The sequence below is a fragment of the Lepidochelys kempii genome, chromosome 24 (assembly GCF_965140265.1).
Source record: "Lepidochelys kempii isolate rLepKem1 chromosome 24, rLepKem1.hap2, whole genome shotgun sequence".
Lineage (NCBI taxonomy): Eukaryota > Metazoa > Chordata > Testudines > Cheloniidae > Lepidochelys > Lepidochelys kempii.
The window spans coordinates 14,367,658-14,382,401 of record NC_133279.1 but is presented as its reverse complement, the minus strand read 5'-3'; the positions used below and the strand labels follow the sequence as shown (position 1 = coordinate 14,382,401).

The 14,744-nt window shown below is 64.6% G+C and overlaps 1 protein-coding gene across 1 annotated transcript in view; it reads right to left on the bottom strand.

Annotated features, from left to right (window-relative positions):
- Positions 1 to 612: 612 nt before the first annotated feature.
- LOC140902571 (dual specificity tyrosine-phosphorylation-regulated kinase 1B-like) overlaps positions 613 to 14,744 on the bottom strand; it is a 31,350-nt gene continuing 17,218 nt past the window's right edge. The window contains exons 2-11 of the mRNA XM_073322786.1: positions 11,296 to 11,447; positions 10,818 to 10,937; positions 10,345 to 10,533; positions 9,738 to 9,885; positions 9,155 to 9,441; positions 8,239 to 8,385; positions 7,576 to 7,716; positions 6,462 to 6,765; positions 3,485 to 3,591; positions 613 to 2,118 (exon numbers count right to left, since the gene is read on the bottom strand). Of these exons, the coding sequence (XP_073178887.1) occupies positions 1,699 to 2,118; positions 3,485 to 3,591; positions 6,462 to 6,765; positions 7,576 to 7,716; positions 8,239 to 8,385; positions 9,155 to 9,441; positions 9,738 to 9,885; positions 10,345 to 10,533; positions 10,818 to 10,937; positions 11,296 to 11,358 (1,926 nt within the window). The 5' untranslated portion in view covers positions 11,359 to 11,447 and the 3' untranslated portion in view covers positions 613 to 1,698. The remainder of the gene's footprint in view (positions 2,119 to 3,484; positions 3,592 to 6,461; positions 6,766 to 7,575; positions 7,717 to 8,238; positions 8,386 to 9,154; positions 9,442 to 9,737; positions 9,886 to 10,344; positions 10,534 to 10,817; positions 10,938 to 11,295; positions 11,448 to 14,744) is intronic.

Sequence of the window (14,744 nt, the reverse complement as noted above, 5' to 3'; positions counted from 1 at the left end):
CCCAGCTCATTGGCAAGCGCAGACAGTTGGTGCCCTGTCTGACATCAGGGTCTCCAAGCCATCAGCTGCCCACAGTTTGGTGGGGGGCGGGGAGGAACTGCCAAAGGCACCCCTGGCACAGGGAGACAGTTTTACATTTGGCTTCTACTGTCCAATAGCAATGTCTCCAAATTACCCCACGGTCCTGCCCTTTCTCCTCCCAGACTTGTTAGCATTATGGACTGTTACAGGGGGACAAAGGGCACCAACTTCAGGGCCCTGTCGTGCCAGGCGCTGCCCAAACAGTGAGAGACAGTCCATGCCTCAGCTGAGATTGGGGCCCCATTGTGCTGGGCGCTGCCCAGATACAGAGAGAGACAGGCCCTGCCCCAGCTGAGATCAGGGCCCCACTGGGCCAGGCCCTGCCCCAAGGAGCTCACAGTCTAACCAGCCCAGGCAGATAAATGGAGGTCACCCTCTCCCCTTTCCACTGCTCCCACCCCCACCCCATCCCCGGTCTAGCAATCCCACGGTTCCCCCCCAGAGCCAGCAGCTGTGTCGGCAGCAGCAGGCAGGTCTCCAGGCTGCCCGCGGGCGGAGGACGCCAGCAGAGGGACCGGGAGCCGGCGGAGCTGCTGTCACTATTTTATTCACCACCCCCTCCAAAGCAGAGGCCCCGGGTCCAGCGGCGAGCGCAGGGGCCGTGCCGGGAGGGCGCGACGGGGCAGCCCCTCCGGCCTCTCCAGGGGAAGCCGCGCACCGTCTTTGGTACAATAAATTAAAGACAAACAGTACAGCACGAGCCACGGAGAGGGGGCAGCCGGCAGACAAGGCGCCACCATGGCCACACTGGGGCCAAACGGCCAGCCCAGCTCACTGCCACGCCAGTGCCGGGTTGTCAGACCACGGGGCTCATCCCCAGGGGTGTTCCCACACACGCGGGGGGTGGGGGAGGGGAGGGCAGGGCAAGAAGAGGAGGAGGCTCACACCATCCTGGAGGGGGAGGAGGGGGAGGCAGGGCAAGAGGGCCACGGGGCTCTCCCAGGACATGGGGGGAAGGGGGATCAGGGCACTCCTTCTCCACAGCGGGAGGGGCCGGTGTCTATAAATATTGGCTAGGGCCCTGCTGCCCGGGGCAGGGGGCAGTTTTAGCAGCAATTCCAGTTGGACAGTGGGGCGGGCAGCCCGGCCATCAGTCCGTGAAGTGCAGAGGGTCCCTCTGTCCAGCCGGTGGCCCCCTCCCGGCGGCCCCACCCGGCCCAGGGAGCCAGTGTTAACGAGGAACCATTTACAGTAGGAACCACACGGACACAGGGTAGGGACAGTGCCAGGGGGCGATGGCTCTGCTGGCTAAGCAGTGGGGCAGCAGGGGTGGCACTGGCATGGGGGGGTAGTGGGCGTGGGGCTAGCTCTATGGGAGAGCAAAGGCCGCGGTGGCTCGGAGGTGGGCGGGGCGAGGAACGTGGGCAGCGCTGGCTCCGGGGCAGGACAGGGTGCCATGAGTGTTGCCACCCCCTGGGGGTTGTGGCGGGCAGAGCCAGCTCCCAGAGGAGGCGCGGCACTGGCTCCGAGGCAGGGGGGCCGCGGGCAGCGCCGGCTCCCGGGATGGAGGGGGGGTTGGCGGGCAGCGCCAGCTTTCAGGGCTGTGAAGATCCATGGGCACTGTGCCCGCCCCCCGCCGGGCGGCGCATCCTAAGAGCGTTATGGCTTGAGGAGTCATCAAGAGCTGGCTGCCGTGCTCTGCGGGACGCACACGCCCAGCATGGGCGCCGAGTCCTCGGGCTCCGCCCGGCTGCGCAGGTGGGGGGGGTAGGCCAGCGGCAGCCCCCCCTCGCCCGCCCGCCCCCCCACCGCCGCTCTAGTCCGGAACGCCGACGAGCCAAAAGGGGCGCAGTCCAGGTGCCGGGGGCCCGGGCCCAGCTCCATGCACTCGGGGCCGTGGGGCGAGACGGGCGGGCGATGGTAGTGGGTGCGCCCGGCCGGCTGGAAGAGCGGGTGCGGGCCCGCCCCATGGAAGTGCGGTGCCGCCGGCTGGCTGGGCGTGGGCTTGTGAGGTAAGATCGGCGGGTAGCCATCGCTGGGCGGCGCCGGGACATCCCCCCCAGCCCAGAGGCGCGGCTGCTGCTGCTGGGGAGGAGCCTGTGGAAAGAGAGACAGATGCTAGCGGTGAGGGGAGCAGGGCTGGGAACGGGCTAAAGGGGTTGGGAGAAGAAAAGCATGGGGTGTCAGCAATGTTGGGGGCTCTGCAACTCATGGTCAGTGTGGGCAGCGGGGAGCAAGGGGACCATACGTGGGGGCTCTGCATCTTGAAGTTGGTGTGGGAGGCGGGCATACCTGGGGGCTCTGCATCTCGCAGTCAGTGGGGAGGGGGGGTCAGCGCCCAAGGGAGCCGTACCTGGGGGCTCCACATCTCGCAGTCGGTGTGGGCTGCGCCGGGGGGGGGCATACCTGGGGGCTTTGCATCTCGCAGTCAGTGTGGGCGGCGGGGGGGCGTACCTGGGGGCTCTGCATCTTGCAGTTGGGGTGGGTGGCAGGGGGGGTGGGGCAGCGCCCAAGGGAGCCTAATGGGGGCTCCACATGTCGCAGTCAGTGTGGGCAGCGGGGGGGGGGAGGGGCGGGGCATACCTGGGGGCTCTGCATCTCGCAGTCAGTGTGGGTGGCGGGGGTCGTACCTGGGGGCTCTGCATCTCGCAGTCAGCGTGGGCGGCGGGGGGGGGCCGGGCATACCTGGGGCCCCTGCATCTCACAGTCGGTGTGGGCGGCGGGGGGGAGCGGGCGTACCTGGGGGCTCTGCATCTCGCAGTCGGTGTGGGCAGCGGGGGGGAGCGGGCATACCTGGGGGCTCTGCATCTCGCAGTCGGTGTGGGCGGCGGGGGGGAGCGGGCATACCTGGGGGCTCTGCATCTCGCAGTCGGTGTGGGCGGCGGGCGTACCTGGGGGCTCTGCATCTCGCAGTCGGTGTGGGCGGCGGGGGGGGTTACCTGGGGGCTCTGCATCTCGCAGTCGGTGTGGGCGGCAGGGGGGGTTACCTGGGGGCTCTGCATCTCGCAGTCTGTGTGGGCGGCGGGGGGAGTTACCTGGGGGTTCTGCATCTCGCAGTCGGTGTGGGCGGCGGGGGGCAGGGCGTATCTGGGGGCTCTGCATCTCGCAGTCAGTGTGGGTGGCGGGGGAGCGGGCGTACCTGGGGGCTCTGCATCTCGCAGTCGGTGTGGGCGGCGGGGGGAGGCGGGGCATACCTGGGGCCCCTGCATCTCACAGTCAGTGTGGGTGGCGGGGGGCAGGGCGTATCTGGGGGCTCTGCATCTCGCAGTCAGTGTGGGTGGCGGGGGAGCGGGCGTACCTGGGGGCTCTGCATCTCGCAGTCGGTGTGGGCGGCGGGGGCGGGCGTACCTGGGGGCTCTGCATCTCGCAGTCGGTGTGGGCGGCGGGGGGGGGGGCGCGGGCGTACCTGGGGGCTCTGCATCTCGCAGTCGGTGTGGGCGGCGGCGGGGGGGGGCGGGCGTACCTGGGGGCTCTGCATCTCGCAGTCGGTGTGGGCGGCGACCGTGCTGGCGTAGTAGCGGTTGCTGTAGCGGTAGTTGCGGTTGTCATTGGAAGAGCCGCTGGAGCCGCCTGGGGGGGAAGAGAGAGGCAGTCGGGATGGGGCGGAGAAGATGGGGCGGTGCTGGTGCCATGGCTGAGCCCCACAGCGGGGCTGGAGGATATGGAGGCCGTACCAGAGCACGAGACGAAGCGGGCCGTGTTGGGGGGTCAGGAGCCGTACCAGGGCTGGGGCAGGGAGTTGGGGCCATACCCAAGCTGCAGACGGAGCGGATGGTTCTGGTTGGGACACTCTACGCCCCGGAGTGGACCCTGCGACCCCCCTAGTCAACGTTTGTCTATAATCGTGATATTGCATATGAAGCATGCTTTGTGAGGCATCATGGGACAGGCTCTGATTTGCTGAAACCCCACTCTTCTATCATTAATGCCTATGAAGTTCTGAGAATTGTGTTGTAGGATTCTCACTCAAATATGCTGTGGGTTTGGGAAGCTCCCAAGCTCCCCAGAGACAATAACTGGGGCACAACCAACACCCAGGCAGGTGTCACACAACCATTAACAGCCACTGTCCAGCAAGGGAGCTAGGATGCAATGACTCACCTGCATGTGGCCACACCAGGGGAATTGCTCAGCCTTGCCTGGTGACTCAGCAATGCCCCCCAGGCATGCCTGGACTTGTGTGCTCCAAGCACATGGGACTGAGGCTATAAAACAGAACCCAGGGGCCCCACGCTGGGCCTTTCTCCTGCCCCCCCTACACTGCAAGCAACAAGGATGCTCAGAAGAATGAAGACTCCAGCAAAGGAGACTGGCCCAGGTTTCAAGGGTGAAACCTGTGTATTATGAACTAACATCCAGTGGGTTGAGAAAACTGCTTGATCTAAATACTGCCTAGTGTCTTATAGGTTTAAGATTAGATTGTGTGCTTATTTTGTTCTCTTGGTAACTAACTCTGACTTTTTGCCTCTCACTTATCACTTAAAATCTCTCTTCTGTAGTCAATAATCTTGTTTTACTGTTTATCTTTCCCACTGAGTTTGCCTGAAGCGTTTGGTGAATCTGCTCAGGTGTGCAAAGGCTGGTGTATAGCCACTTTCCCCTGATGAAGTGGTGAACCAATTAATAAATTTGCACTGCTCGTCTTGAGCAGTGCAGGACGGTATATTCCTGAGGTACAAGACTGGGAGCTGGGGGGATTTGGCGGGTGCCTTTCTCTGTGTGATTCATGAGTGGCTCTGGGAGCATTCAGGCAAGCTCGCTGGGTGTGGGGCTCCACGTGCTGTTGTACTGAGTGATCACAGCGCCTGGAGGGGTTTGCTGCTTGTGAGAGACAGCCCAGGCTCGAGAGAGTTAAGGGGGCACAGCGGTCCCACAGTCCAGTCTGCACCCCGGGAATCCTGTCACACTGGTGCTGGGGGAACACAGGACAGACGTAGGGGTTGCACGCAAGCTGGAGACGGAGCTGGTGCTGGGGACTCGGGGGCCGGGACGGGGGAGCGGGGCCATACCCGAGCTGGAGACGGAGCTGGTGCTGGGGACTCGGGGGCCGGGACGGGGGAGCGGGGCCGTACCCGAGCTGGGGACGGAGCTGGTGCTGGGGACTCGGGGGCCGGGACGGGGGAGCGGGGCCGTACCCGAGCTGGGGACTCAGGGGCCGGGACGGGGGAGCGGGGCCGTACCCGAGCTGGGGACGGAGCTGGTGCTGGGGACTCAGGGGCCGGGACGGGGGAGCGGGGCCGTACCCGAGCTGGGGACTCGGGGGCCGGGACGGGGGAGCGGGGCCGTACCCGAGCTGGGGACGGAGCTGGTGCTGGGGACTCGGGGGCCGGGGCGGGGGAGCGGGGCCGTACCCGAGCTGGGGACTCGGGGGCCGGGGCGGGGGAGCGGGGCCGTACCCGAGCTGGGGACTCGGGGGCCGGGGCGGGGGAGCGGGGCCGTACCCGAGCTGGGGACGGAGCTGGTGCTGGGGACTCGGGGGCCGGGGCGGGGGAGCGGGGCCGTACCCGAGCTGGGGACTCGGGGGCCGGGACGGGGGAGCGGGGCTGTACCCGAGCTGGAGACGGAGCTGGTGCTGGGGACTCGGGGGCCGGGGCGGGGGAGCGGGGCCGTACCCGAGCTGGGGACTCGGGGGCCGGGGCGGGGGAGCGGGGCCGTACCCGAGCTGGGGACTCGGGGGCCGGGACGGGGGAGCGGGGCTGTACCCGAGCTGGAGACGGAGCTGGTGCTGGGGACTCGGGGGCCGGGGCGGGGGAGCGGGGCCGTACCCGAGCTGGGGACTCGGGGGCCGGGGCGGGGGAGCGGGGCCGTACCCGAGCTGGGGACTCGGGGGCCGGGGCGGGGGAGCGGGGCCGTACCCGAGCTGGGGACTCGGGGGCCGGGGCGGGGGAGCGGGGCCGTACCCGAGCTGGGGACTCGGGGGCCGGGGCGGGGGAGCGGGGCCGTACCCGAGCTGGGGACTCGGGGGCCGGGGCGGGGGAGCGGGGCCGTACCCGAGCTGGGGACTCGGGGGCCGGGGCGGGGGAGCGGGGCCGTACCCGAGCTGGGGACTCGGGGGCCGGGGCGGGGGAGCGGGGCCGTACCCGAGCTGGGGACTCGGGGGCCGGGGCGGGGGAGCGGGGCCGTACCCGAGCTGGGGACTCGGGGGCCGGGGCGGGGGAGCGGGGCCGTACCCGAGCTGGGGACTCGGGGGCCGGGGCGGGGGAGCGGGGCCGTACCCGAGCTGGGGACTCGGGGGCCGGGGCGGGGGAGCGGGGCCGTACCCGAGCTGGGGACTCGGGGGCCGGGGCGGGGGAGCGGGGCCGTACCCGAGCTGGGGACTCGGGGGCCGGGGCGGGGGAGCGGGGCCGTACCCGAGCTGGGGACTCGGGGGCCGGGGCGGGGGAGCGGGGCCGTACCCGAGCTGGGGACTCGGGGGCCGGGGCGGGGGAGCGGGGCCGTACCCGAGCTGGAGACGGAGCTGGCGGTACTGGTGCTGTGGCTGTGCTCCATGGCCGGGCTGGTGGAGTTGCTGTTGCTGGTGTTGGTGCCCTCATCGCTGGTCTTCTTGAAGAAGTTGTGCTGCAGGGCGTAGAAGGGCGTGATGCGGCTGCGCGGCTCGTAGTCCAGCATGCGCAGCACCAGGTCCTTGAACTTCAGGTAGTCGGAGGGCGAGTGGCCTTGCTCGCCCGCCCGGCGCCCCCCGGGTCCCCCGCTCTCCACCCCCAGCACCTCGTGCAGCCGCCGTGTGCCCGGCACCTTGTATTCCTGCAAGGGAAACACGTTCAGCAGGGCGTCCCGGCCGGGATCATGGTGGGGGAAGAGAGGCAGGGGTCCTGCGAGGCAGGGGGAGAGGAGAGATGCAGGGATCCAGCCAGGGTGGAGATGTAGGTATCCTGGCAGGTGGCGGGAGGCACCGGGATCCCGACAGGGTGGGGAGGACTACAGGAGATACAGTGTGGGGGTGGCGGGGGGGAGGGACAGACGGCAGGGTAGGGCAGGGATCGGAGGGGCATGCAGAAGATGTGGGGATCCCAGCAGGGCAGTGGGGAGCACAGAAGACAAGTGGGGTGGGGGAGTGGGGAATGACATGGGGATCCTGGCAGGGCAGGGAGGGGTTGAGGGGATCCCAGCAGACCAGGGATGGGGTGGGGGGCGGGCATAGCATGCAGGAGACGCAGGGATCCCGGCAGGGCGGGGATAAGGTGGGGAGTGGGACAGGCAGTGAGGGGCAGCAGTGGGGACATGGGAATCTCAGCAGTCGGGGGGCAACGTCATGGCCCCGTCAGCGCAGGGGAAGTGGGGGAAATGCAGATGGAGGGCAATGCACAGGTAGCTGGTGCCACGGGGGGAGCGGGGTTCCTGGCAGCAGATGGTAGGGAGCAGTGCAGGATATAGGGTGGCTCCCTGGGGTGGGGGCAGCATGGGAGGCACAGGGATCCCAGCAGCATGGGGGAGGGCTTGGCATCGGGGCCAGCATGCCGGGAAGAGGTGCATGGGGAGAACAGGGATCCTGTGGGGGAGACCGGGGGCAGGGAATCAGAAGCGTGGGGTGAGGACCCCAAGGACCCCCATTACCTTTTTGACCTCCTTGTTCTTCTTGAGGGCCCAGCCCCCCTCGGGCAGCTTGTCGAAATATTTCCGGGCCTTCGGCGCCTGCTCCAGCATGTGTGGGGGCGGCAGCCCCAGCACCTCCACAATCCTGTTCATCTGGTCTGCCTGCAGGGAGGAAGGGACGCGTCATGGGGCGCCCTTGCCAGCCTTGCCCCCACCCAGCCCCACTCCCTCCCGTTATTGGGGCAGCCGCGCCCAGCCTCTCACCCCAGAAAGGGGTGACATCCTGATTGCCACCAGTCGGGAATTTTCCACTCAGAGGATTTCTCTGTGGAAACACTGTTCCTTCAAAAACTGAAAATTTCCCCGGGAGCAAAAGTTTGCATTTTGCCAAAACGTTTCCCTTTTCTGAGCTCCCTGGCTAGAATACATGTCCCATGATGCTCCTCTCTGATGAAGGTTTGAGGAGCATCATGGGAGTCACATTATTGTGGTGCATCCTGGGAGATGTAGTCCAATCAGGGAGGTTGGCCCAAGACACCCAAATAAAAGCCCCCATGATGCACCATGGGCCTCCCCTCGCCTCCAATAGGACCTTTTTCCCCCCTCCCACCCAGAGAAGGGTTGTGGCCTTGGTCTCTGCCCAAGGGCACAGCCCCAGCAGCAATTCCCCCTCCCATCCCTCACCTCATTGGAGCCGCTGAAGAGAGGCTCCCCCGTGTGCATCTCCACCAGGATGCAGCCCAGAGACCACATGTCGATGGCCAGGTCATAGGGCATGCCCAGCAGCACCTCTGGCGAGCGGTAGAAGCGGCTCTGGATGTACTGGTAGATCTGGGGAGATGAGGGTCAGCGTGATGAGCCCCTGACGGGAGCAGGGAGGAAGCCCGCATGGGGGCACAGACTGGCCAGGCCCACAGGCTTTGCTGGGAAACACATCCCAGAGCAGGGATAGAACTCAGGAGTCCTGGCTCCCAGCCCCTCTCTGCTCTAACTAGACCCTCCTCCGCTCCCTGAGCTGAGGGAAAACCCACGTCCTGGCTCCCAGCCTCCCCTGCTGTAACCACTAAAGCAGGGCAGCACAGATCTGGCAGTGGGGATGAGGTAGAGGTGGGACAGTCTGTCTCTCAGTCTGTCCCCCCAGAGTGGGGCTAGGGGACAGGTGAGGCAGGGCTAAGCACACTCCCTGCTAGCAGAAGCTGCTGAAGTCGACAAACTTGAGAGTGCTGCACTTGCAGGGGACAAGTGCAGGGGTGGGGCCATGGCACAGGGCTATCACATTCACCCACTGGCCCAGCTAGCAGGAGCTACCAAAGTCAACGATCTTGATGGCACTGTGCTTGGGGTTGCAGAGCAGGGAGAGGGGCTACAGGCAAGGCCATTACATAGGGCATGGGACAGGAATGGGGCTCAGGGGTTGAGGCTGCAGCTCAGGGCGTGGGACCCGCGCACTCACCCACTGGCAGGAGTGACTGAAGCCGACGATGTTGGGGCTGCGCTTGGGACTGCAGAGCCGGGCATGCGGCGGGGGCGGGGCTGTTGCATAGGGGGCGGGGCTATGGAACAGGGGGGCGGGGCTTGGGGGCAGGGCCAGCGCACTCACCCGCTGGCCCAGCTGGCAGGAGCTGCCGAAGTCGACGATCTTGATGGCGCTGCGCTTGGGGTTGCAGAGCAGGATGTTCTCGGGCTTGAGGTCGCAGTGGATGATGCTGAGCTCGGGGGTGGCCAGGAAGAGCAGCGCCGTGCACAGCTGCTGAGCGAACTTGCGGGTGAGGTTGAGCGAGACACCGCGGAAGTTGGTGTTACGCAGAAGGTCGTACAGGTTGTAGGAGAGCAGCTCGAACACCAGGCACAGGTGGCTCCGGAACATGAAGTGGCGCTTCAGGTGCACTGGGTGGGGAAGGGAGTGTGAAGGACAGCCGGGGGGGGGAAGGGGGGTGCTTCCCTTCCACCGCAACCCCCTGACCCCACACTGAGCTCCCTCCGCACGGCACGGCGAGAAGATATAACCTTCCCAGCCCCCCCAACATTTACCCCGGCCCTGCAACATCCCCCCACTCCTCAATATACATCCCAGCCCCCCGATACCGGACCTCCCCCCCAACTCCTCAACGTACAACCCGGCCCCCACAACATCCCCGCCCTCCCCATTGTTCCCCCAGCCCCCCACCTCCCTCCCCACTCACCAATGTAATACTTCATCTCGGTGTCATGCTGGTTCATGAGCTCCAGCAGCCGCAGCTCGATCTGGGCCTGGTTCAGAAACGCCTTCTTGTTCTTGATGATCTTAATGGCCACCCACTCCTGGTCGTGGTGGTCGTACGCCTTCACCACCTGGGGGGGACAGAGCGCTGTCGGGGGCACGGCCTGACTCAGGGTGGGGGTGGGGGAGGGGCCATACCAGGGCTCGGGGTTGATGTGACAGGTGTGTGAAGGAGGCCTTGATGAGCAATGAGTTTATTTCATATCAGGGAATTAGGAAGGGGGAGAAGAGGGTATGGCGGGGACTGGGGGTTTCAGGGTACAGTGGAGATTCAGGGGGGGCCAAGGGCTAAGCTGGCCAAAAGAGCCCTTGCCAATGAGTGAGTTGATCTTGTAGTGGGGGGCTAGGGATGTGGGGGTAGTCTGAGGGTCTGGCGGGGTTTTGGGGGTACGGCAGGGTTTGGGAGCTTAGCGGGTCGAAGGAGCCCTTGCCGATAAGCGAGTTGATCTTGTAGCGGGGGGTTAGGGACATGGGGGCAGTGTGGGGGTATGGCAGGGTTTTGGGGGTACGGCGGGGTTTGGGGGGCTGACCTGGCCGAAGGAGCCCTTGCCGATGAGCGAGTCGATCTCGTAGCGCTCCAGCCAGCGCTCCCCGCTCTTGACGATGTAGTCGTAGTTGTCGTCGTCGTAGCCTTCGTTGTACACCTTGCGCTCCTTCTTGGTGCTCGAGTCCTCAGGGGGCACCTGCTGCGCCCGCCGCTTCTTCTTGGCATAGTACACCTGGGGGGGGAAGAGTCAGCACCAGCCTTCTGGCACAGGCCTGGGAGCCTGCCCACGCCAACCCCCAGGGAACCAGCATCCCAGGCCAGGGGCCCCCCTCCAGGGAGCTGACTTCCCATGCTTTGCCCATTCCCAGTGCTCTCGGCCAGCCCATAATCTGCGCGGCATCACGGTGCACTCGGGGAAGGGCGGCAGTGCTGCCCCGAAGCTAGACCCCTCGTTGATGCCAACGCACGCACGCACGCACGCCCCCCCCACCCCACCCCCGGCCTCCAGAAGCTCACCTCGTTGATGTGCTTGTATGTTTTGATGAGGTCGACGGAGAGCTTGCGCAGCGGTGCCGTGGCCGATTCGCGGAAGGTCAGGGGGATTCGCCGCTGCAGGACGCTCAGCTCTGGCAGGGTCTGCAGAGACACGGATGGGCGGTCATGGCGAGGGATGGGTGCCCCCAGGCACACCCTCTGCCCTCCCTCACCTGTAGCTACCCCACTTGGAACGGTGCCCTCACATGACACCGGCCAGGCTGTGCCGGGTCAGCAGGGACCCTGCGTCCAGCCCTAAGCCCCTCTGCCGGACGTATCCCCACTGAGGCCAGGAGGATCTCCAGCCCCTTCCAGGGCTCCTCGGCTGTTTGTCCGTCCTGTGGCAAGGGCCAGCCCATGCCCTGTGCATCTAGAATCCCTGCTGCCAGAGCTGGCTCCTTGCACAGCCTCCTGATCCCGTCTAGGTGCCCAGGCGGGAGGAGGCGGGGAGAGCCGGTACCTGCGGGTGGTCAGCCATGGACTGGATGCTGGAGAAGGGGGCATGACCGTGCTGGCTCGACATGTTTGGCTCAGTGGCAAGCGAGACGCCCAGAGAGGCAGGCTGGCTGGCGGGCAGCAGCTGGCATCCTGCGCTGCTGCTGCTGCTGCCACCTGAGGGGCAGAGAGAGAGGGAGACTGGGTCAGTGCGAGTCCTCGGCCCGCCCGCCCCCCCGGGATCCCCCTGCACCTGCCCCTCCCGCTGGATGGTGCGGTCCCCAACTCAGTATCACCCGCCCATACACAGCCCAGCAGCCCCCCCACACACACCCAGCTGCCAGCTTTGATGCCGCTCCACGCCCCCCACCCGCTCAACTGACGGCCACGTGCAAAGTAGCTGCAAATCAGCTCGCGCACATGTGGTGCCAAAGACCACCGCGGGGCTATGCCCCACCGGGAGCCACTTAGCCTGAAGCAACAGCGCGCCCTAGTTTGGGGGTGCCGGGACTGGGAGTTGCAGAGACCTAGTCCCAGCCAGGCCGGTTCGGGGGCTGCAAAAACTGAAAAAACTAAAATGAATTCGGTTCCGTTCCAAGCCAAACCGAAGCTGTGTCGAGTTTTCTCACCAAACAAAACAAATTCGCTTGGAAGGAAATGTTTTGGTCAACCCCAAACAAAGTTCATCTGGACTTTTGTTCATTTTGGGGTGTTTTCCCATCTTGGTTTTGTTTTTTAAAAATAAGCTAAATTGCTCAAAGGAACCAGAGTCAAAACCCTGAGGGCCAGCAGGGCCCCAGCGCTCTCCCACCCACCCAGCCACCCACCAGAATAATTAAGGCCCCTGGGCAGAGAGCAGGGCTGGGGCATGCAGCCTGCACACTACCCTCATGCTTGCTGAGGCAATCATGGGCCAGGATCCTGCACGCCTGGACTGGGGCCTCACAACCCGCTGACCACTACCCAAGGAGCTGGCAACCGGGATCGGGGCCCTGCAACCAGCCTGGGCGCTGACTGAGGAGCTCATGCCCTGGGATCGGGGCCCTGCAACCTGCCCGGGCACCAGCTGAGGAGCTCATGCCCTGGGATCAGGGCCCTGCGACTCACCTGGACGCCAACCAAGGAACTCACGTGCAGGGATTGGTGCCCTGTGACCTGCCTGGGCATCAACCGAGGAGCTCATACCCAGGAATCAGGGCCCTGCGACCCGCCCTGGCACCAGCTCAAGGGCTCACTTCCAGGGATCGGGGCTCTGTAACCCATCTGGGCACCAGCCAAGGAGCTCACGCCCGGGGATCGGGGCCCTGCATCCTGCACTGCCCCAGCGCCAGCTGAGGAGCTTGTGTGCCAGGACTGGGGAGGAGGCCTGCGACTCGTTCCAGCACTTGGCTGAGTGCCATCGGTGAGCCAGCTGGGAGGCTGGGTGGGGTCCCAAGCAGCACAGCTGCCGGGATTATTTTTAACCCCCAGGGAGCAAGGCAATCCTTGCAGCTGATTGGGGCGGTGGGGAGGAAGTAGAGCCAATTGCTATGGAAAGATGGAGCCCCCAGCTCTGGGATCCTCCCATACACAGTACAGGGGCAGGGTGCCAGGGCCCCCGGCTCCGGGATCTCCATACACAGCGCAGGGGCAGGGTGCCAGGGCATGTCTGGGCCACCGGCTCTGGGATCCCCCAACACAAAGGACAGACAGGGCCAGTCCCAGCCCAACCCTGGTCCACTACGGGGGTGATGGGCTACCTATGACACTCCTACAACATCCGCTTCAAGCCCCTTCCTCCCTACCAGCCTCTACACCCCAAGATATGCCTTGAGGCCACCGTGTGGGTCGGTCAACAGAGACCTGGGCCCCCTACCCCAGACAAATCTGGACCCAACCCCAGCTCCATAGCCCAGCAACAGCACCTCCTCTCCCCATCTGACCCGCAGCCCAAAAAAGCCATAGGAATATAGAAGCAGCCAGAGTTGATCAGCCCCAAGATCCATCTACTACTCCTGGGGAAACTCTGCACCACTGTTCATGTGCAGAATTCATGACCCTCTGCAGATTTCTTTGCTTCCCCGCAGAAAAATGACTTTCTGACAGGGAAGTAAAGGGAAGCCCCAAGAGCAGCATGCGACCCTCCCCAGCTGTATGTTTTGCGTGCCCAAGGCAGCTGGCAGAGGTAAATCACTGTGGGGCAGGACTGGGGAAGACCCAGCTGGTAGCTCCTACCCTGTGCCGGGCTCAGCTCCTAGTTCCAGCTGGGCTTGGGAGGACGAGACTTCCTCTTCCCCTGCTCAACATCCGGGACCAGGTCAGACCCACCCCCAGATTTCTCTCCAGGCTGCAGGAAGCTCTGCAAACTCCTCACCCATCGCTCCTCAGCTGCAGGGGGAGGGATCACTGTACGGGGAACTGCTCCCACATCTTCCCAATCCCCATGCACCCACACCACCTCATACTCAGTCCCTCCGCCGAGCCTCACCACACACACCTCCAAGGCCAGAATACCACTGCCGAGTGCCACTCCCCCTTCACCTGGACCATCCCAAAGAGCCACCCACACCTGGATCCCCACTCTACCAAGCCCCAGCCAGCTGCACCTGGATCCTCACCTCACTGAGCCCTACTCCCCCAGCATCTGGACCCCCAACACCCAAGCCCCCCGCCGAGCTCTATCACACCCAGACCCTGCCCTGCTCAGCCCCAACCACCTTTACCTCCTGCAGAGTTCCATTACCATTGCACCCAGAACCCCCCAACAAGCCCCTGTGCATCCAGAGCGCCTCCCACACCCAGACTGCCCCACACAGAACCCTCTCAACCCACATCTGAATCCCCCCCACACTTGGATCCTGCTGGGCTGAGCATGCCTGCCCACACCTGGTGCACCTGGCACAGAGGAACATGGCTCTGGGGTGTTTCTGGGGCAGACTCGGTCCTTGTGCTGTGTCAGGCTTGGGTGCAGCCTCACTGCTGAGCCATGTCCTGGGGAGTAGCTGCAGAGTGATCTCCTATCTCTGTGCAGCCAGTGGTCTGTACTCCCCAGTGCCATGCTGGAGCCTCCACAGTTATTTGACAAATAAAATTTGCAGAATTTTAAAATACTGTGCGCAGAATTTTTATGTTTTTGGTGCAGAATGCCCTTAGGAGTAACCTACCCTGGTATCCCATCTTTGATAGCACCAGATTGTTCAGAGGAAGGTGGAAGACGCCCTGCAGCAGCAGATGGGGATAACCTGTGCCCATAATAGCTCTCACCCTAGTCTCAGAGAGCTTGGCTGAAGCTACAAAGCAGCTGATTTCAGATCCCTGCCCCACTTTGGTACCACTATGTTCTCCAGCCATTCCCATTAGCCCTAGAAATGCCCATTCCCTCTTTGTATCTTGCTGAGCTCTTGGACTTATCATAAGAACATAAGAGCAGCCATACTGAGTCATACCAAAGGTCCATTTAGCCCAGTACCCTGTCTTCCAACAGTGGCCAATGCC